The sequence below is a fragment of the Myxine glutinosa genome, chromosome 2 (genome assembly GCF_964187855.1).
Source record: "Myxine glutinosa chromosome 2, kmMyxGlut1.1, whole genome shotgun sequence".
Classification (NCBI taxonomy): domain Eukaryota; kingdom Metazoa; phylum Chordata; class Myxini; order Myxiniformes; family Myxinidae; genus Myxine; species Myxine glutinosa.
This window is the reverse complement of record NC_136262.1, coordinates 225536022-225559695: the sequence shown is the minus strand read 5'-3', so window position 1 is coordinate 225559695 and position 23674 is coordinate 225536022. Positions and strand designations below refer to the sequence as shown.

The 23674-nt window shown below is 46.8% G+C and overlaps 1 protein-coding gene across 2 annotated transcripts in view; it reads left to right on the top strand.

The window, feature by feature from the left end:
* The window catches only part of LOC137420781 (tumor protein p73), a 141400-nt gene extending 118731 nt beyond the window's left edge, over positions 1–22669 (top strand). Inside the window, exons 16-18 of one of the 2 annotated variants that reach the window (XM_078772317.1) lie at positions 2675–2863; positions 21907–22056; positions 22532–22669. In XM_078772317.1, the coding sequence (XP_078628443.1) occupies positions 2675–2863; positions 21907–22056; positions 22532–22566 (374 nt within the window). In that variant the 3' untranslated portion in view covers positions 22567–22669. Of the gene's footprint in view, positions 1–2674; positions 2864–21906; positions 22177–22531 lie in introns of both variants that reach the window. The other variant, XM_078772315.1, reaches the window with a different exon arrangement.
* The last annotated feature ends 1005 nt before the right edge of the window (positions 22670–23674 follow it).

Below are 23674 nucleotides of genomic sequence, written 5' to 3'. Positions count from 1 at the left end.
AGGTATAAGGGGTGGAATTAAAGCAAAGGTGGTGAATAATGGGACAAAGGAAATGGGAGCAGTGAGTGGGTATGAGAGAGTTAAATCTTTAACGGGTAGGCGCAAAACTATCCGAGCCTGAGACTCGGTATCAAAATAAATAAAATGCGCATGAAATGGAAAAAAAAAATTCAGGAATGAGCACCTCTTTCATATTCAGCACAAGGACAAGGCTGTGGGGTGGCATCATTGGCTGAGAGTGTGGCTGTGCCACTGATGCAGTGCCCTTTCTCTGTAGGTTAGGCTGGAATTTGTTGAGGGTGCTGGCGATAGCTCGCCTACTCTTCGCAAAGGACATCTCGTGGGAGCTTCAACGCCCACCAACTAATGCCGACAGACGGGACACCCGTTTAACATTGATGAATCACACTGTCTGTGAAACACTGGGGTTACAGTTCATAGCTGGGCTGGGATTCAAACCAGGCCAGACAGCTTTGAGGTGAGTGTACGTACCTCTAGGCCATACTGTGTCCACCTTCTCTCCCCCAAAAGAGTGAGCACTCAATACGAAGAACAATCAACACAAATGGGGAAAAAACACCTGCGGCAGCACAGCGAAATCTGGAACGATTACCTGGCTTTTTGTAAGAAGGACCAAGATCACTCAGGGGACCCAGAGAAGCAACCATGACCAGGAAACTGGGAATGGAAACCAATGTATGTATATATTTTTATGGCCGTGGGTTTCGGGTCTACTTTGGGGGGTGGGGGGAGGAGGAGGGTTGCCTCGATTGTTCATGAACTACCGGACCTGAGGCAGCCAGGTAAGGATAGCTCTGCGACCCAGACGGGTTGTTCGGCAACCCAAACGTAAATTAGTCGACCATGTGGTCCAGGTTTCTCCGTCTAATTACAGTTTTCCTGGAAGTCACATGGTCTCCCAACCGGGGGACGTGCCCTCTGTTGTGCACGTATCTTATCTTGATTAGATGGCGAGCGAAGAACCGCCAGTGCACCCAGGACTTGCATTAGAGCCAATTAATTTGGGAAATGATAATCTCCCAGACTAACCTAGGTGTGGACGGTGCTGCACCAATGGAGGAAAGGACGGACACAGACAGATAGGAAAGATAATTCAACAATGAGGGAATTTATTATGTCGAAGAGCAGCACTATACCTACACCTTACTTATCAAAAAACCACAGCACATGGGTACCCAATCAATTCATCCACGGAGGGGAGGTAGCTCAGAAAGAAAGAAAGACCGAGGTGTTTCACAGATCGTCCACCACTTGAAGCACACCGACCAGCTCAGACACCAGAACGCAGACCAACCAAGCCAAGACCCCTACACTTTTAAGAGCTCCCACACGTTAAGTAAGCTGATCATCTCACGCATTATTTTCTTTGCTTTCTATAAATCATCTACTTTGGACGCACGAGCATTAACAATTGTGGCATTGCCACTGCAATGCTCCTTGAGAAAAGCAGCCACAGATACGCACCTCTTAGCTTCCTCTTGCACCTCATCGCGCCTCTACCCTAGACAGCAACAGTATTCCTCCTTTTCACCCCTCCCCGAGCGTTTAGGTAAGGGCACAACGGCCCCCTTCAGGTGAGCAAAAAGGTCAGAAACACCTCTTTCTTTATTTCTTTCTGAACTATCTCCCCTCCGCAGGCTGAGTGGGTGCCGATGAAGTCTGTTTTTTTAAATTATAAGTAAGGTATAGGTAGAGTGCTGCTCGGCATCCATTTTCTTTTCTGTACATTGCTTGCATCCTCCTTTGCTTGCAATTGTTCCCCCTTTGTACAACTTTCTTGCATCTCCACTTTTTGATTCATTTTGAGTGCTTGCTTGCTTTGTGCATTAAAATGCTTGAATAGCACCGCATGACCCCACATTTTACATTTGCCTTGTACATCATAAATTCCCCCATTGTTGAACTCTTTACGATCTGTCTGCATCCATCGTTTCCTCCTTTGGTCCAGGACCGTCCAAACCGGTTAATTCAGGACGGTCGGTTAGTCTGGGAGATTATCATTCCCAAATTAATTGGCTCTAGTCCAAGTCCGGTGTGCAGTGACAGTTCTTAGCTCGGCTGCAACCAATTAAGATAAGATCAGTGCACAACAGAGGGCACGTGCCCTGGTTGGGAGATCATGTGACCTCCAGGTAATCAGTAATTAGAAAGAGGACCCTGGACCACGTTGTTGACTAATGGCATTCACGGTTGCCTCGCAACCTGTCTGCATCGTGGAGTTATACGTACCTGGCAGTCTCAGGTCCCGGTAGTTTGGGAAGAATTGAGGCAACCCCTCCTCGTAGGAAATCAGAAACCTGCAGCCGCAACAATATATTGTTTTTCTACATGACTGAAGTTTTAATCTCATTTATAGGGGTAACGAGTGAATAGGAGAGAGTTATTTAAGGAATTGTCATGGATTAGCTCATCTTCCCAAAGGGTGGCAGTGTGCAATGATCATGTGGATTTTCACAAGTTAATATTAATTCCAGTCTTGGTCCTGGACAACACTTTCTACCAAGTAATATAACATGACAAAATGTGAAAGCTTCACGAATGTTTGTGCAGTATTTGTCCATTTTTGAAAATGTTTATTTCCTTGTTAACTGTGATTCCAAATTACTATTGACCAGCCATCACCAGGATTTGACAATGCTCTCTGTGATAACAGATCAAAGTTTTGATGTGAAGCTTGTGGAAGAAGCAAAAGCTTTGGAATGGCGAGGTGTGGCCTGTGCTGAGGATGGAAACATTGAAGAGGCCATATCCTTGTTTTCACGTGCCATTCGCCTGCTCCCAACCAGGGCTTCGGCCTATAATAATCTGGCTCAGGCTCTGCGGCTTCAAGGTGATGACACCGGTAAGAAGTCCAGCCTCATTCTGGGTATGGAGCAAGCCTTCTGCCTAAACTATTGTCATCTCCCCCTTTTATCCCATTAACTTCACCCCCTCTCCACACCTCACACAACTCTTTTTCTGAACTTTGCAAAAATCCTCAAATGTGTTGATTATACAGATGTCTCAGTTGATGGAAATTGTGAACATGCACACTTGTGTGCCTGCACTGGACTGTACTTCTGCATTTGATTATTGTATTTCTTCATTGCCTTCCCACCAATTGATTTTAATTGAACAATTCAAGTGCGTCCAGCTATCCAACTTAACATTTGTCAATCTTAACAATACACCCATTGGACAGACTGCTGCTAGACCACACCCACGTGTCGCTTGACTCCACCCACCATAGTACTGGGACGAAATGATATGGCCACCATATTGTTTCATGGTGGGCCTAATTCGGTCTGTATAGGCCTCTGTTGGTTATACACTGTCCGGCTTTGTTGCATCAGACTTCCGTTGGCCTTGTTTGGGTCGAGTGTTAAATTATTAGTAAGGTTTAATCAAGCCTGTGTGTGCCTCCCTAAAAAAAATAGCGTTAATTTTTAAACGGCGCCATATGGCGTTAAATGCACGTTTTCCAATTGGTCCGTCACCCGATTTTTAAAGGCAATTCAGTGGTGCTTAATGGCAAATTCCTCGACCTTGAATCGCAACAGATTTTTATGAACAAAAGAATAATTACCACAGAGATTGGGAGGGCCGAAACGTGGTAACTGAACACACCTCGACGTTCTTGAGGGTCGAGCCGAGATGTACTGTAATTTACATACTCCAGAGAGGATAATGACAAAACCCTTCTGACTGCTCCTGTTCGAAGTGAGTGCAATAGATGCCTGGAACCAGACCCAGATGTCCATCAGATTCGTAATTGATATTGAACCAAACCGTGAAGACCCTCGGAGATTAATTGTTACACAAGCACTGATTGTGTGCTTGCCATTTCTGCGTGTAAAGGTGTGTAAAGTATGCCATTTCTGCTGGTAATCACCTTTTGAGCACAAAGTCAAGGTAAATGTTCTTCTTCTACCGATGTCGCCGGAGGCATTATATTTTCGGGTTGTCCTTTTCTTTTTTCTTTTTTCTTTTTTTTGTATATTCAATCGAGGCTCGTGAAAGAGCTAACATTTATTTCACAAACAAATCAACCAGACAAACAAAATATATAAAAAGAGGGAGTGGAAAACAAGATGGGGAGAGAAGGGGAAGCACACAAACACAACATGTGAGAGCAGGGAGATGTTCTGGAGGGATAGGGCTTGGGGGGAGGAGGCGTGGGCAGGGAGGTGGAGAGGTGGGGGAAGTATAAAACACAAGGACACCAAGGACTTCCAGGACAGAAGTTGGTATTTCAAAAAAGTGGATTTGGGGTGAAATTAGTGGGGGTAGAAAAGATCAAGGTTTTGGATGGGGGAAGATAAGGCCAGATAAAAAAAATGAGTTGGTGATCGTCCTTTTTTCTCAAAAGTTCGGGTAGGGAGGGAGGTTTTTATTTTTATTTTTTATTTTTTTTTCCTACTTTCCATTGAGTTTTGTTGACATGGAAAAATATGAAATAAAGACTCCTTTCTCCTCAAAATGATTTAATTTCTTCATTCATCTCACAGATTTACAGACATTGCCCAAATCTCTATGAAACACAGTGTTTGTGTGATTTTGGATGATGTTGAACGTCCTAGCTGAGCTTGGTAGTGAAAGGGCAAGACACCTGTACATGTATATACACCATGACATCGGAAAAACAGATAAACACCATGCCCTTGGCACCTTGAAACTATCGAGCATGTTGAACAAGGTTTCTGCCACGCTTTGGTACTGGCTTTGCAGTACAAATGTTACATTGAGGGTGTTGCCCTGCCTTTTCAACCAAATTCTCCTCAGTACCACAGTGGATGCAGAGCATTTCATAGCCAGCAGAGTCGTACGCTAGTTCTATAGGGGAAGCACAGTTCAGATTGGTTCAGACAGTTTTTGTGTTTCCTTGTTTTTATATCGTTCCCTGGTATGGTGTGTACCCCAGTTTAGAATAGGTACACCGTATCCCTGCGCATCGTAAGAGGCGACCAAAGGTTGGCGTCAGGAAGGGCATCCGGCCATAAAAAACATTGCCTCAAACAGGGAACCATGATTGTCATGGGCCCCGCAAGGCTAACCCCTGCTCTAGCGGGGAAAAATGGCCTTAAAACGATCATTCATTCATTCATTCATTCATTCATTCAATCACGGCTATATTTGATCAGAAACTGTATCTTACTCACCACATGAGATATTATTCCTCTAATTTTGTTGGTGGAAATCACCTGATATGTTTTTCAAACTTTGGAGTTATGTTCAATTTTGATATTACTAAGAAGAGATATACATTATAGTCACAAGAGAATGTATTCTGAGGTGTTTTTAATTGATATTTTCATGAATCTATATCTTTTTCATTTGATGTAAATGTGTTTATCCAAAATGGTGAGCAAAAATATGATGGGGATTGTAACATCCAACTCGATATTGCACGCAAACCAGTCCTTCACCGTCTTGGAAGAGCCCTCACGGGCTATTGATGCGATCACAATAGGCATTTCAAGCCGATTCTATCACGAATCGATACAGATTTCAGCGGGAAAAATCTCACACAATAGCCGCCATGAATGGCTAACGTAAAATGGGTGAAGTTGCCTGAGGCACTTGCGACCGTCTGCGCAGCATGCACTGCGCAGCACGCACTGCGCATGCGGTGCAGAACGGCGCCAAATTTGACTGTGAAAAGATCGTTTTTGAATGATTTTTTTCAAAATAAAAAAAGTTTCGGGTCGGGTGTGTTTCGTAGGGTCGGGCGGGGACGATCACCAACTCATTTTTTTTTTCTGGCCTAAGAGATGGTGGTGAACAGCTGTTTTAAAGACCTGGAGGGTGGAGTGGGATTGAAGAGAGTGAGGGAGTTTGTTCCAGAGGCGGGAGAAAAGAGGAATGAAGGAGTGAAGGTGAGCAGAGAGTCTTGATTTTGGCAGTTTAACCATAAGAGGGTTGCAGGCAGATCTTGTGCGACCTGTAGGAATATTTGGGGGACAGAGCCCTGAGAGAGCTGGGGGGCAAGGCCAGAGAGAAGTTGCTAGAAGACGGAAAGACCACCAACCTGCCTGCGGTGAGTGAGTGAAAAGCCCTTGGAGTTAGCTTCATCGCGGGAGATTCAAATGATTCTGAACGCTTTGGTTTCAACAGCGTGAAGACGAGCTAGGTGTGAGGCAGGAGCACCAGCCCAGAGGGGAGAGCAGTATTCCATTGAGCTGCGGATGAAAGCCTTGTATGTGGTGAGGAGCTCAGGTGTGCCAAGGAAGGACTTTGCACGACGGAGGATGCCCAGTCGGCGACTGACTTTGGAGGCCAGATTTGAAATGTGGTTTTCCCAGGAAAGATCATGGCAGATAGTGAGACCCAAAAGCTTGAGTGACAGAACTTCTTGGAGAGGATTATTCAGAAAGTGGATGGGAGGGTTGTCCAGTCGGTCTTTTCGGAGAGACATCGTAAGAGTGTGAGATTTGTCAGGATTGAAAGACATGTTCCACTTATTTGCCCAGTCTGTGATTTTGTCCAGGTCGGCAGAGAGTGAGGAGGCTGCAGACTGCCAATCTGAGGGATGAGGAATGAAGCGACAGAGTAGAGTCATCAGCAAAGAGATAGAGAGGATTTTCAAGAGAGTCAGAGAGATCATTGATGAAGACCAGAAAAAGCACAGGGCCCAGAACACTGCCTTGGGGAACTCCAGCCTGAACAGGAAGAGGAGATGAGAGAAACCCATTCAGGGCCACACGTTGACTACGACTAGAGAGGAAGTCCGCCAGCCATGCGTGGAGATTTCCATGGATACCAAAGGAGGAGAGTTTGGTGAGCAGAGCGGGGTGCCAGACCGTATCGAAGGCACGTGATATGTCAAGGGAGACAGCTCTAACTTCCTGTTTGGCATTGAGGACCTCCATCCATTGTTGAGAAAGCAGAAGCAGCATGTCCAGAGTAGAGTGACCAGGTCTGAAACCAAATTGATGATCAGAGATCAAGCCATTGGAGAAGAGGAAAGATTTCATATCTGAAGCAATGATGGATTCCATGACTTTTCTGATAATTGGGAGAAGGCTGATTGGTCTGTAGTTGCTAGGATCTGTTTTTGCACCTTTTTTGTGCAAAGCGGTGATGTTGGCTGATTTCCAAGCAGATGGCAGATGACCTTGAGCAAAAGAGAGGGTGAAGAGAACAGAGAGAGGGAGTGAAAGAGCGGAAGAACAGGATTTTAGGACCCGTGGGCTGATGCGATGCCGTCAGGTCCAGTTGCAGAATCAGAGTCGAGGGTTGACAAACTTTTCCCCCTTGTCAGGAGGAAAGGTCACATAGTCCAGGAACAGCTGGGTACGGTGGGTACAGAGAGGGATGGGTTTGGACACAAGATTTAGAGGCAAACACAGAGTTGAGGCATTCAGCTTTTTCACATGCGGAGTCAGCCGTGTAGCCGTTTGAGGTGAGGGAGGGGATGGAGGGGGAACAAACACCAGAAACAGATTTGACCAGACGCCACCAGGATTTGGAAGAGGGAGACAGATAAGAGAGTTCGGTCTTGAGAACGGAGAGATATTGTTTCTTGGCTCTCCTGAGGGTGGACACACACTTGTTTCGGGCTTTGTGAAAGGAAATGAGATTTCCTTCCGTTTGATTTGCTTTCCAGGAGACGAAATCAAGTTGTTTCTGGGCAACAGCCTCACCACAAGATTCCGTGTACCATGGACGGGAGGAAGGGTATGACAACTGAAGATGAGATGGGATAAATCTGTGCATGAGAGAGAGCAATTTACTTTGGCTGTCCGTCCGTGAAAGGTTTTCGCTACCGCGATAACTTAAGAATGGCTGAAGGGATCTAAGTCAAACAGGGTGCGAGGCAGGAACCTCACCCGACCCCGCCCACAGCGGCCTCACCCGACCCCGCCCACAGCGGCCTCGCTCAGCTCCGCCCACAGCGGCCTCACCCTACCCCGCCCGCAGCGGCCTCACCCGACCCTGCCCACAACCGTCTCACCCAACCCCGCCCACAACGGCCTCACCCGACCCCACCCGCAGCGGCCTCACCCGACCCCGCCCACAACGGCCTCACCTGACCCCGCCCACAGCGGCCTCACCCGACCCTGCCCTCAGCGGCCTCACCCGACCCCGCCCACAGCGGCCTCGCTCAGCCCCGCCCGCAGCGGGCTCATCCGACCCCGTCCACAGCGGCCTCACCCGACCCCACCCACAGCGGCCTCACCCAACCCCGCCCACAACGGCCTCACCCGACCCCGCCCGCAGCGGCCTCGCCCGGCCATACACGGCACTAAACTTCTCCCGCACTTAATAGTCCAAGCCATTTAGCCCAAATATGGGGCCAGATAGGAAAAAACTGCAACACTACATATCAGTGCGAAATTGTATGCAGTAATATATACCAGATAACATATCAAAAGTCTAAAGCTCTAAAAATATGGGGTGTCTGTCAAAATCACTGGTACATGGACCCCCCTTTTCATCCTTTTGCGGTACGATTTGTTCACATTTTGCGATACATTCCGAGCACATGGTATATAATTATACTTTTAATATCAGGAATTACAGCATGTTACAGCCCCAGTACGGCCCGTACGGAACAAAAAAATAAGCACGTAAACAAAATTCCCAATAGCTAAATACTGATCACTGATATGCAAATACATGAATCACTTGTCATGACTGTTTCAGAATTATGGCACATTTTGTTGATTAAAATCACAAACTCATAATAAAATCACATATAGAGAAACTAATAATACTGACTCATAAAATACTGTCGGAAGTCAAGGATTCGCTTAAAAGTAAAAAAAATGTCCACAATTAACTAATGCAGCTGCATGTAACAGTCTATAACAACAGTCCACTACCTAATCATCATTTTCCTCGTCATCGTCGTCGCTGAAACTGTCCAGGACGGAGTTGGTGCAGCCAGATCCACGGCACTGACCACAAGCAGGAGAACACTCCAAGTTGTTCTTGTGGCATGTACACCGTGCGGAACCACAATCGGTCGAACAGTTGCACCGGATAACATTCAACAAATCCTGAGGGTGCTGGAGGGAGGTCGGTCATAACAGGAACAAGATTGCCGTCGCTCATTCTCCAGCCCCAATCCACTGGTTGTAGGCTGTTGTTTCCTTTCCACTGCTGTATTTGCAGATACACCCGTCTGCTGTGATATCTCGCTGCAGCAGATGTGGGCGGTAAGGTCTGTGGGAGTATCTTCGAAGTCTTGATTGCGACCTGTTCACAAAACCGCTTGTACCTGAGGGAATCCAAACTTTCATCAGGTTTACCCTTGTAGAGACACACGAGTGCTATCTCTCCTGCAGCCTCGACCACATCTGGTGATGCATCCTCAGCCAAGAACTGTTGGGATTGAGTTTGGAAGAGTGTGCTCATCATGAATTTCTTCAGACACGCTCCTTTGCCAAGGCCGTACAGTCGAGACGTCGTGTCACATCCCAATACTGCGTGTATGAATAGGATGCTTTCACACACAGCTGCACCTAGCTGACGTTTCATGGACTTCACATTCCAGATGTGGTTTGGTTTTGTAGTGGATTTTGCCTGACGATACATAAACAAGTCGTGTGCTTCTAGGTTTGCGTAGAAGCAGAGTAGGACGATCAGATCTGTGTCTTCTCCTATAAGGGCTGTGTTCCTCATGTTCGCCGCACTGACTGCGGTCTGGACGATTAGCAGGTCAGCATCTTCCTGGGAATGATGGGTCTGGCATCCAGAAAGCCGGAGGTATCTGCTCAACATGTTGATGAAGTTCTGTTTGTTGTTGAGGTTTCCCAGGAAGATGTCTTTCTTCATGGTCAACTTCATGTCATCAGTGAAAGTCACTTCTGGTCCACCTCTACCTGCTGCTCGCCTCTGGTGGGTCATGTGCTTGGTTGATTGACCAAGATATCCATCAAATATTACGATGGCCTTTCCGTACTTTCTTGTAACATAGTCACAGTGGAGCATGCAGATCTCTCGATATGTTGGTGAACCACGTGGCCATGGTATACGGTGCAGCAGACTTCCACCATCCAAGACATACTGGATTTCGCTGATTGACTCTATGGTACCTGGTTCAAGTTTAGACCAGATAGCATCTCCGAGTACGGACTTCTGGGCTTCACGTAGCATCAGCTTTTCATCAAACAGCGCAGGTGGATGAGGGCATAACTCAAAGCGAAACATCTCTTCCTTATCTTCAGCAGATTTTGAGATGATGATGAGACGCTGGAATAGCAGTTCTGGGTCTATCTGTACCTGGTCTTTACCAACTCGCACAGATGATCTGGCCTTCAGAAATGTGGTGGCTTGGTCTTTGCGCTTGAACGTGTAGTGGACAACTGACTGATTTGTCATGGAGTGCATGATCTTGTCTCCAATGAGCTTGGCATTGTCGACATCAACCTTACTGCCAGCGTTGACACCAGTCATTATGTTCCTGAGGGATGGATGACACTTGAAAGGATTTCTGTCAACTAGAGCGACCTGTAGTGTACTTGTATCTTGCATGTCGCGATGCTGCCTGGTTTTGCCCATCTCTTTGTTCTGTTCACCTGTGCTGTACTTCACTCCAGTGAGCTCTTGCATCGATCTGTTCGTCTCCGAACAAGCCGGCATGGACAAAAGCCACGTTAACCGTTGTTGCTCTGTCATTCCTCTTCCTCTTGTTAACCCCCCGCTGGTCTTCATACTTCTCATGAGTACTTGCTCAATCATCAGGTCTGAGGAAATTCCAGCCCAAGCTCTACTACTTCTTCGGGCGACATGGAAGCCCTGAGTAAACTTACGGTGCACATCTGGATAGTCCTGTTCTAAGCTGTGCATTATTTGCAGGTAAATCCTGGCAGACTTAGCATAGAGTGAATGACCTGAGGCTGCTACATATGGTAACATATCAGATACAGCTTCGAGGTGCAGGGACCAGTTTCCCATACGCTCGGCTTTGATGAATTTTCTTAAGATCTTCACCATATCCATATACTGTAACCACAGTTTCGCTGTTCGGTCTTTGGTCAATGATTCTGTCTGTGTTTGAAAGACTTTGCTGATCTTGTCAAGGATTGGATCACTTGCTACATCGTTGGAAGATCGTGTGCCTTTCATCAACGCATCATACAGGGTCCTTGCTTTACTCACATCTGGATGAATCACATCATCATCGGCCAAGCCACTCATTGCATCTTCATCCCGAACTGGCAAGTCTTCTGCAGTTCTGTATTGTGTTCCTCCAAGAGGATCAGACAGGAGGAGTGCATTCAGGACAGCATCCAGGAGGATGTGTGCCCGTACAGCCCTGGAAATTGCTTTTCCTGTTAGGATGTGATCCACTGCATTTGGTGCGTATATGAGTTCTAGCAGCTCCTTCAACCCAGAACCACCCATGAGGTGCCCTATGCTGCCAAGGAAGCTCATTTCCATATGAAAGGCACCTAGCCTTACCACAATACGTCGCATGGGGCTTCCATCTGGCTCTGAGAGAATGATCGACAATGCCTTCCACCATAGTGGCTGATCAAAGGTGATGATGGTAGGTACATCATGTTGTTTAGCATGTTTGCGCAATGTAGTTGAGAGTGGAGTAGATGCATGTAGTGTCGCTCGAGCTCAAATCAATCATTGGGAGAAACAGGACAGACGATTTTGAATGCTGGACACCACGATGTAAGAGTTGCATCATCCCGGACCATGCAGGTCTTGGTATCTTGAACAGCAGTGACGTCTTCCACAGTACATCAAGGTTGGCTGTGGGATCATGGGCTCTCATGATAGGCACGCTCCCATAAGTCAAGGTTGCAAGTGCCTGGTCGTCAGCTCTATGGTACTGTATCTGAATTCTTCCAGTTGTTTCTATGTCGCTGGCAGTGACCTGAGCTCTAGGAATCGGATGTCCTTGTGTTGTTCCAGGGGTAATCATGGCTATTATCCCCATGCCATGGAAGGTGTTGTGTCCGTCTAAAGTTCTAATGTTGTGGTCGACGTTGTCAGCTGCATATTGAACAAATTCTCCCTTGTGGTTGGGTATGTCCGTACCCTGGTATACAGCTGCATTTTGGTTGAAACGTGTGACTTCCTTGTATGAGCTGCAGTACCCATGTGCATGCAGTGAATCAATAAGGAAACGAGAGGCGAAATGGTGCTGCAGCTGCACCCCTAGTGCAATTTGCAGTGGAGCAATCAGGACACGTGGTCGTGCAGCTTGCATTATAGCCTGACCAATTGAAGCTATCTTCAGCTCTACATCTTTTGCCTTCAAGATCTTTCCAAGAAAAATCTTCAGAGTATCAGGAAGAAAGTTGAGGCTGGCGTCTTTGAACTCAAAGTCTTCCGATGTTGGGTATGTTTCATTCCCTGTTTCCACTTGCTTTATGTCATCCAGTATGAATTTAGCGGCAGCTTCCAGGATTATTTTCTTCTGAATCATAGGATCCTTAGACTGGTTTGCATGAAACTCCAAAAGTACACTGTCAGCTGTTTGCCTCATCGTTGCAACATTCGATTTGCCATTAACTATTGTGACAATGACTCTGTCGCCAAAGTGTTCAATCAGTCTGTCTTTCATATATCTTTGAGAATAGGACTCGGCATTTGAGTCAGCAAGATACTCGGCCATTTTGTCCACCAGATCAGAGATTGTGTTTTGTTCGTCGTCATTTTCCTCAAGGAATTCAGTCACCTTTATAAATGCCTGACATCTGTCATCCAGAGCAGGACGACCGCCTTCGTGTGGTGATTTGTATCGTCTACCCAATTTCTGTTTCTTCTGTACTGTTTCATTTTGTACAAAATTCAGAGGGATCAGTTTCCCTGTCCGGAAATTTGAACTGCATACCTGGTGATACACGGCATCTGCCGCTGGAAGGTCACACACAATGAGCAGTCGAGCCCGAACAGTATCGGCCCATGCATCGTTCCTTGTTGAGCACTTTTGCAGAAGACTATCTTTACATTCTGTAAATGTGATAGAGTGGACATCTCCTTGTTGTTTCCTGTTATCAAAGTTCACCTTTGTACCACAGAAGAGGCAATCTGCTTTGAAGTTGAAGGCTTCCTCTGCTGATCGGAGCGATACACTTGGGCCTGGTCTGTGTGTATCTCTGATACTCTGTGCTACCTTTATTGGATTGCAGTATACACGTCGGCATTCTTGATGAACAACTTGACCTGGAACAGTCTGTATTGGGTCACTGCGCTGGTCACTAACAACATTAATAGTCCGACTTCCCTTTTCACGAAGTGTCACTACTGGATTATCGTTGTTGGTGGATTCATTGCAGAACACACACGAATTAGCCGCCATTCTTCAGGGTTGGATTACCTGCAAATATAGAAAAGTTGAATATACTATTACTGTATGTTATTGCCAATAGACCTAAACATACTAAATACATGTCATTGATGGGATTAAAAACTAAGATATATATGGTTCACAAACAAATAATGATGTACCGTCGCTTGCTGTGGAGTGAGCAGTCTTTGTAAAACGGGGTGTGGTTAAATAAGACACTAAAACAGTAAAAACTTCACTTATATATACAATATTGTACAGTATGATATCCTTTATTTATTATATCGTGCTAGTGATTAGGTCCAGTGTATAAAATAAGCAATAGAAGTTCAGAGAGCGACAATAATCATAGCATGCGGCATATGTACGTCTTTTAACATGGGGCTAAATGGAGAAAACATGATTGCATTATTTGAGAGTCACCCCATATTTTTAGACCTTTATACTTTTAGTATGTTATAAAGGTACCTTGAGGGTAATCAATACTAATGAGATCGGTAGTGTTGCTGTTTTTTCCCCGTCAAATGCTAAATGGCTTGGACTATAAGTCACAGAGTCTTTCAAATATTCTGGTCGCACCATGCGTCGAGAAGAAACACACGGGCATTGAGCCATGGACACGACTGGCGATGGTGAGGCATTGGACACAGATGACGGCTCCCCACCAGACACCAAATTAGGCTCAACCGAAACCTGAGGAACATCCACACTACTCTCCGGCTCCACAGATGGATGGGCAGCTGGCCGAAAGGTGGTCACGGGCACCTCAATGGATGAGGACATATCACACGGTGGAACGGAATTGGTTGTGTGTGAATGACCGGACCCGTGAGCCAACAACTGATTCACATGACGTTTCCAGATAAGCCTGGCCAAAGTACGAACAAGGTAGTTAGGCGGACCGAAAACTCGGACCACAACAGCCGGCACCCATTTCTGTCAGTGTACATAGTCCTGTGCCATAACTGGCTGGTCCACCATGAATGAACGAACATTCGTCGCCATAACAACTTCAGGTACACCAGGTCGAAGCAAATCCAGGCATGACCGCAACTGTCGGCCATACACGCGGAATGCAGGTGTTTCCTGTATAGTAGAATGCACTGAATTACGATCGTCATGCAAAAACACATCAACCCTACTCTGCACAGATCAAACCGCTTGATCAAAACCGCAAGGCATGTTTCAACGCTTTGACAAATGACTCAGCCTGGCCATTTGCAGCTGGTTGGTAAGGTGCCGACCTCAGGTGTTTGATACCATTATCACGCATGAACACAGCAAACACCTCAGATACAAACTGCGAACCATTATCGGAAACTAAAATCTCCGGAACCCCCTTGTTCGCAAATATACTCTGCAGATGCTCCACCATGTTCCCTGCCGAGGTGGACTCCATTATAGCTACTTCTGGCCACTTTGAGTAACGTCGATCACCAGAAACATGCGGTCAATGACTGGCCCTCTAAAATCTACATGAACGTGCTGCCATGTTCTATCAGCAGGCGGCCATAACAACAACACACATGAGGGATTATCAGCATCAATTTGACACATCACATGCTTTTGCCGTCCGCTCGATGTCCACATCAAGCCCGGGCCACCACAACAAACTCCGGGCTAAACTCTTTGTTTTGACCAAACCCAAATGACCCTAATGCAACTCATTGAGACAGCGCTGATGTAAAGCAGCAGGAATGGCCACCCTCATGCCGCACATTACACAACCTTGAGCTAAAGACGACTATGGAGCATATTCTGACGTCGAGGGCAACTCTCGCCACGAACCTGTCAAAACAACGTGGGCAACACGTGACAGCACAGGATCACAACGAATGGCAGCGGCCACTTCCGCAGCGATTACCAGACCAGATTCAATCTGTTCCAACATGAACACCTCGACCTCATCCGCAGGTTCGGCACCGGACTTTGTAGACAGAAATCGAGACAGGCCATCACAGTTAGCGTGCCGTTCAGAAACACGAAATTAGATTTCATAGTCTTACTCACTGAGGACAAGACACCATCTCTGTAGTTGAGCAGCTGTAGTGACTGGAATTCCTCTCTGAGGATTAAACAAGAACTGAAGCGGCTGATGATCAGTTTGTAGGAGAAAATGCCGACCTATCAAGTACTGATGAAATTTCAACACGGCCCCATACCAAACTCAGCGCTTCACGCTCAATCTGAGCAAAGTTCTGCTCTGCGGCTGTCAGAGCACGTGATGCAAAGCACACTGGACGCTCAGCACCGTCACTCATTACGTGAGACAAGATGGCGCCGATGCCGTACACCGAGCTGTCACACGCCAGAATGAGTGGACGTGAAGGTTAATAATGTGTGAGTACCATGTCTCAATAAGGCGAGCTTTGACTCGTTCGAATGCTGCTTGTTCCACCGAACTCCACCTCCAACGAATATCTCGACACATCATGCGAGTCAGTGGAGCAAGCTCAGTGCTCAGGTTGCTGACAAACCTCTGGAAATACTGAGCAAGCCCAATGAAGGAACGAAGGTGAACTTTGTCCCCTGGGCTGGGCATGTCGGCTATAGCGTCGACTTTCTGAGGGACTTTTGACAGCCCCTCTGGGGTGATGGCATGCCTCAGGTACTCCACTCACTTCTGAAAGAATAAACATTTGCCCTTGTTCAATGAAAGGCCATGAGCAGATAACTTGGACATCACCTTGTGTTACGGACTCGGCATTAATGATTGTTGTTATGAGTATTGTTGCTGGTTCGAAGTATTCTAGATATTATGCTTATTGTGACTTAAGGGAAAGGGTTGTTGTGAGTAAAAGATTTAAAAGCGCTCCTGGTAAAATGTGGCCGAAAATCCGGATCGAGACCGGACGAGGTGGAGCGAAGAAAAAAAGAGACATGGTGGTTGAAGCTCCGGGTCGAGCGTTCGACGTACTGGGCGAGGGAACTTTGCGTCCTTGAAGGGAAGTTCAGCCGATAAGAAATACCGCCGGAGTGCGTGGAGCCGGTGTCGTCGGGTATTCTCATTGAGGTTCCGGAGGAGGATCCAGGCCTTGAGAATCCGGGTTGGAGCAAAAGCCGTCCGCCATCTTGGCCACGCGAGCACCCGGCCGTGAACAAGCTTTCGTCGTTTCGGCTGGGCATTAATCCCTGGTGGATTGCCGGGAACGGCTGTGCCAGAAAGGGACATGTGAGAATTATACGGAGGCTCGCGGGTTGAACCGCAACGTGTACGTCGGAGCGCATCTTTGTGAGGTTCCTCGCCACCGCTGTGTTGCTGGGGGCTGAGCACGTGACCTCGGGGTTGCCTCGCTCGTCTACGCCTCAATCGACCACCGGGCCTTGACTCCCCGATCGCCGGAGGGAGCGCATCTTTGTGAGGTTCCTCGCCACCGCTGTGCTGCTGGGGGCTGAGCACGTGACCTCGGGGTCGTCTCGCTCATCCACGCCTCATTTGACCACCGGGCCTTGACTCCCCGATCGCGGGAGCGCACAGAGACATTGGGACATCGCCTTGGAGGGGAGCAGAGACATTGGGGGAGGTGCCGTGAGTGGGGTTAAGGGGCTTGACAAGGATATTATCATAAGATTTGAAAGTAGGGCTGATTGCCCCATTGCTGTATGGCTCTTTGTGTGGGATTTATAATACTAGGGCATTGCCCGTACTATATCTATATCTAAAATTATATCCCCCCCCTCTATTTACATGAAATGGTTTGGTCCAAAGCGAACGGCTTGCGAGTACGGTGACAATCCCCCCCCTCTATTTACATGCAATGGTTTGGTCCAAAGCGAACGGCTTCCGGAGTTTGGTAAAGAAATCGCCATCGCGTGCACAAACGCGCAGGAAAGCGAATGAATCGCAAATTCGGTTTTATTAGTTTTAAAACATAGTTTAACGCCAACATAGTTTGCAAACGTGAAATAAATGAATACGCTCTCAAATGTGCCATCCGAGGCAGAGTGTGTCCTCCACGTTCGGCACACGCGATCGTTCGCTGCTCTCTGATTGGTTGAATCGTTTTTTGGACATAGCTCGGTAAGTAATTGTCCGATTAATATGAAACCTTGAAAAGGCACATCCTCGGGTCCCCAGCAATATACCTGGCAAGTTAAAAGTATATCGGACCGGTAGTTGTCGAGAAACAGCGGTCACAGACAAACAAACAAACGTACAGACGTACAGAGATTACTGGAATTATAGATAGACTAGGGCATGCCCGTACTATATATAAGCTAGGACGTGCCCGTACGTGGGTGCCCGTTCCTTGCCAAAAAAAAAAAAAAAAATTTGTGTAGGGGTGTGTGTGTGTAAACATCCTAGGGCGTGCCCGTACGTGGGTGCAAAAAAACATGCGTGCAAACAACAACAAAAAAAAACTGAAACCACGTGGCAGTAACGACCACAGAACCTCCCCCCCCCCTCTATTTACATGAATGGTTTGGTCCATTCGCAACGACCACAGAACCCCCCCCTCTATTTACATGCAATGGTTTGGTCCATTCGCAACGCCAAAGCGAACGGCGAACGGCTAAATCGCCATAGCTCGGTAAGTACTTGTCCGATTAATTTCAAACCTTGAAAAGGCACATCCTCGGGTCCCCAGCAATATACCTGGCAAGTTTAAAGTATATCGGACCCGTGGTTGTCGAGAAACAGCGGTCACAGACAAACGTACAAACGTACAAACGTACAGACAGAGATTACTGGAATTATAGATAGATAGTATGGTTTGTTTATAACTTGGTGTCGTTGCATCATTGGTTCGGCTGTTTCATTTGCTGGTTCCATTGAGGGACGTTATTTGCTGGGTTTCAACCAGGGATAACACATCTTTCTGCCGGGGACCCTCTCGGGGTTCGGAGGTCCACTGAGACCAGAGGTAAGGGGGGGGGGGGGGGGGGGCCCGTAACACTTGTCAATGTTCTCAAGATGTTGTTCGGCCGTGGTGCCCGCAATGAGGATGTCATCCAAGTAGCATTGTGCAGGTAAGTAGGTACAAAGACGATCCATCGCCTTCTGCCACATTACCGGAGCTGAAGTGATCCCGAAACAAAGACGGGTATACTGGTACATACCCTGACACGTATTGACGGTAAGGAGGTGACGATCCTCCGGCGCGATCTCAAGATGAAAGTACGCATTTTGAAAGTCCAACTTCGTGAAGTACCAACTCCCCGGCAACTTTGAATATATCTCGTCAATGGATGGCAGTGGATACTGCTCCACGCAGAAGTTGGGGTTAACAGTCACTTTAAAATCACCACACAGGCGAATACCTCCATTCTGCTTGAGCACTGTGACCACGGGCGTCACCCACTCATAGTGTTCCACCGGTTCAATGACCCCAATGTTTTCCAATCGATCAAGCTCCACTTTGACCCGATCGCGAAGGGCATACGAAGGGTAGTGTGTATCGAGGCTAATACCGGACAACCCAACTGACGCCAGATCCGTTTACTCACGAGACTGACTGATGCCCTGGTATCCACTGTGAAGTTGATTGGCCTGCCATTGACACTGACAGCCACCACAAAGGGGTGCTTAGCAGCTGAAGTCATCGGAAAAATGCCCTGTTGATCAAACTCGCTGCCAGCCCCGACCACATCAACCGATGACGGTGCCCAGCCCCGACAGACTGTGCCCTCCGCACATGGCCTGTCTTACCACACCGGTAACACCCCGCATTCTGAAATGGACAGCTCTCACGAGAATGTGAACCACCACATCCCTGACAAGGCTCCTGTGGTAGTTTTCCCTGTAACGCACTGCTTGCATGTACCCGGGAAGAAAAAGAAGTTCCCTGATCCGCCGACCCAGTTGGACAATTGGGAACACGTGACCATCCCGCAGGAGAATTGCGAGCACGTGACCCTCCCACAGCTATGGCATTAACAGCCGAGTCCTCCCCAACAATGGCGAGAACATCCTTTCTAGGTTGTTCCACAACAGCCGCAGTTTCAACCGCTTTAGCAAATGTAATCTCTTCAAACGTTATCCGTAAAATTGACGCGACCATCTTCTCATCTCGCAACTCCGCGATAAAACAATCCTTCAGTCTTTGTGATCGTTCGTCGTGCCCAAAACGACAATCCCCTGCCAGATGCTTGAGCCTCACCATGAAATCAGCTACACTCTCATCGGGAAACCGAACCTCCCCCCCCCCCCCTCCTCATTTTACATATCTCCCTGTTGCCCTCGCCAGAGGAGAGGGTTATTGCATTTGGGTCCGTTTGTTTGTCTGTCCACACATAAGTATGCTTTTGTCTGCAACCCTTGGTCCGATTAACAGGATTAACAGGTCTCCGAAAAGACCGACTGGAAAACCCTCCCATCCACTTTCTGAATAATCCTCTCCAAGAAGTTCTGTCACTCAAGCTTTCGGGTCTCACTATTTGCCATGATCTTTCCTGGGAAAACCACATTTCAAATCTGGCCTCCAAAGCCAGTCGCCGACTGGGCATCCTCCGTCGTGCGAAGTCCTTCCTTGGCACACCTGAGCTCCTCACCACATACAAGGCTTTCATCCGCAGCTCTATGGAATACTGCTCTCCCCTCTGGTCTGGTGCTCCTGCCTCACACCTAGCCCGTCTTCACGCTGTTGAAACCAAAGCGTTCAGAATCATTGGAATCTCCCGCGATGAAGCTAACTCCAAGGGCCTTTCACTCACTCACCGCAGGCAGGTTGGTGGTCTTTCCGTCTTCTACCGTCTCCTCTCTGGCCTTGCCCCCCCAGCCCTCTCTGGGCTCTGTCCCCCAAATATTCCTACAGGTCGCACAAGATCTGCCTGCAACCCTCTTATGGTTAAACTGCCAAAATCAAGACTTTCTGCTCACCTTCACTCCTTCATTCCTCTTTTCTCCCGCCTCTGGAACAAACTCCCTCACTCTCTTCAATCCCACTCCACCCTCCAGGTCTTTAAAACAGCTGTTCACCACCATCTCTTATCCTCCCCCATCCAAAACCTTGATCTTTTCTACCCCCGCTAATTTCGGTCCCCTTGTGTTTTATACCTCTCCCCCACCCCCCCCCCTCCCCCTCCCATGCCTCCTTCCCCCAAGCCCTCTCCCTCCCACACTTCTCCCTGCTCTCAAATGTTGTGGTTGTGTGCTTCCCCTTCTCTCCCCATCTTGTCTTCCGCTCCCTCTTTTTGTATATTTTGTTTGTCTGGTTTGTTTTGTTTGTTTGTGAAATAAATGTTAGCTCTTTCATGAGCCTCGATTCAGTATACAAAAAAAAAAAAAAAATGTTCACCATAGGTGCACCTCCTGTATATATATATTTTTTAATGATACTGATGACGTCATAGGTGACGTTGTACGGGCACCATTTTGGAAAAACCGAAATAAATTTGCACCTCTATATCTCTGAAAGCGCTGCGTATAAAAACTTGAGACATAGCTCATTGCAAAGAACTCCCCATGGGGAATAATATGTTAATGATGTCGTAGGTGCCTCCATTATGACGTCATAATTCGACAAGTGCAAAACTTCATCGATCAGGATGAAATTTCTTGAGCGTCATCTAGGGATAAATTGGAGGAAAAAAAAGTCATCGGTCACGTGGTTCGGCAGCCATATTGGATTGAACATAAATCATGTCATCAAACCGCACAAACACAACAGCTAATAAACACCACAAAAATTACAAACACGTCCTGGCGAGGGCTGCAATCTCTGATTGCTCTTTCTTGCTTTCTTTGACGTCGAAAGGTCGTTAATTTTAAGCCAGTCACCTTAAACTTGACTGTTAAGGTGGCTAGCTTAAGATCATAGGTTCCTGAGTTTGAGCCACTGCTGTGCCATTAAAATAACCCCCGGTGAGTTGATACATCCTATTATCCTTCCGTGATCGGAAAAATGAGTACCAGCTTACTGGGAAGAATGAGCCATTCGAGAGTATCTTGCGTCGGAGTGGCGACCTGCCCAATATTGTGCCCCCTAACCAAGGAGAAACTGTCTCGGCAACCCTATATAATACGTGAGAAGACGAGACTGGAGTGGCTCTTCCTTGACGTGTAATATTGCCCTATTCCTTAAAGCACGATCCCATTCCTGGCAACCGTGCAACTATATTGAGCATGCAGGTGAAAGCTGTGAAGTTATGGTTAGAGTTGGTTATTGCTTGCACTGTGGACTGTGTCGTGGGAAGTCTTAGATGGTACCATGAAATTGATAAAGAAGAGGCAGGAGCAGCAAGCAGTCAACCATTGATGTTTTTCTGGAGAGAGGAAAACGGTTATCTCAACAACCAGCAGAAGTAGAGTCCAGTAGAGAAGAGGTTTGGAGCGATAGTTAGTACTTTTTGTTTCAGCAGGCCCTTGTGTTCTGATAAGTTGCATGAGTGTATAATAAGGACCAGGTAGGTGGAGAGGTGAAGCCAGATGATGTTTTTAATCTTGTTTGTGAAACACTATGACGTGTCATTATGTTATGACGTGCCTTGATGTTTATTACATACTTTACTGCTTTACAAGTGCAGTCGGCCTACTGTATAGTACTGTATTTTAATTTTTATTTATTTTATTCAAAATGTTGTATTGATGTTGTATTGATGTAGGTTTTGTACCACTTGCATTCTCCGTATGCTTAACTGGGGTAAATTAATGTAATTGTAATCTTTGTTGTCATTTGAAATTTTGTGATTTGGATTTGGTGTGTGGACAGAGGCGATGGCCAATCTGGACAAAGCAATCGAACTGAGTCGAGGACGAGGACCTGCTGCTTGCCAGGCCTTTGTCCAGCGAGGTCTAATTCATAGACTGAACGGACAAGATGGAGCAGCCCTGCATGACCTTCGTCGGGCCGCCGCATTGGGTAGCCCTTTTGCACGACAGTTGGCTGCTCAGCTTAATCCATATGCAGCCCTGTGCAACCGCATGCTTACAAAAGCCATGAGCGAGTTGTACCCAAATATGTCATCCGCAAAGGAAAACGGTACTTTTTAGTTGCCCACTCTGCACTTGGATGTTCTTTGAATCCATATAATGCAAGATTTATCCCAATTTCGTGTTTTGATTTGTGTGCGTTCACAAACTCAGTTCAACCACAATGTTTCATTTTCATGTAGTGTCCAAATTCCAAAATATTCCATACGTTTTCGCCGTCATGCTATGGAAGACTAGCGATATATATTTTTTGAACTTGCATTCGTAACGTGCTTGCGGGGACGGTTCTTCCCGTAGTCTTTTTGGAATTGCCTGCGCTTGTGATGAATAGAATATTGCTATCTATCATTGCAGCATGTTTGCTTTCTAAAATGATCTCTTTTTTTGGTGTATGGCTCGTACAGGAGCTGCAATCGTGGGCACGCATGCAGAAAAGTAAATGGGAACACCGAACTTGACCTCTGGATACTGGTGACACTGTATGACGTCGCTTGTCTTTGTACATCAGAAAAATGATTGAGAATAAACCTTCCCCTCTCCCCCCCCTCTCTCCATTTGTGATTCTAACCTACGGGATTTGCCCGTGATGCATCTGCTAAATGCTGAGCGTCGAGTGAGGAAGCTGCACATACCATTTTTGAAGTCTTTGGTATGACTCGGCCATGATCGGAATTGACCGCCGACCTTCCAGACTTGTAGCAGATGCTCTAACCCTTATGCTACATAATGTGGTGGTGCTGGACTCATTGGTCCATTGCAAAGAAAGTAATAGCAATAATTCCACGGGTGCACGAAGCAAAAAGCAGGGTTAAGCAATCTGTTCATTTTGTCTGGCTGTCTACAGACTCTATGATCGAGGAACTACTACATTTAAATTTAATGTTGTATTTTTACATGTGTAACACAATTGGGAACAGGAATCGGGACACAAACCTGCAGTTAAGCAGTACTTTGGTGACAGAATTTGACAAATTGTACGGAATCTCGTCCCGAACGCGCATGCGCAGAGGAGTTAGGCAATAATTGTTTTTGTCTGTCAATCGCTGAATTAACGCCAGGGGGGTTGACTCAGCCTGTCATCCTTCCGAGGTCGGCTAATTTGAGTACCAGTTCACTGGTAATTCCCTGTTTGTCGTTAAAGGCGGCAAAAAGGGTTGGCGTCAGGAAGGGCATCCGGCCGTAAAACATTGCTTCAAAAAGGGGACCGAAAAACAACAACAACCACGGTTCCCGAAAAAGGCCAACCCCCGCTTTGCGGGGAAAAATGGCCTCTAAAGGTGTTTTTTTTTTTTTAATGAAACAAGATTTAAAATCATACTGTTCTTAGGGATGTCATAAAGGACACAAATGGACATTAAGAATTACGCAAACGTGTTAGATCGGGCGATGTTTTAGCGTGGAAGAAAAGATGTGCAAAATTATGTCGCTACGGCGTAAAATTACTGTGGTAAAATTCCCGATTTTTCTTTTTTTTCTCCAGCCCCTTGAAACTTTTATTTTATTTCATTGAACAATATTCTTGAATACTAAAACACAATTCGCCTTGT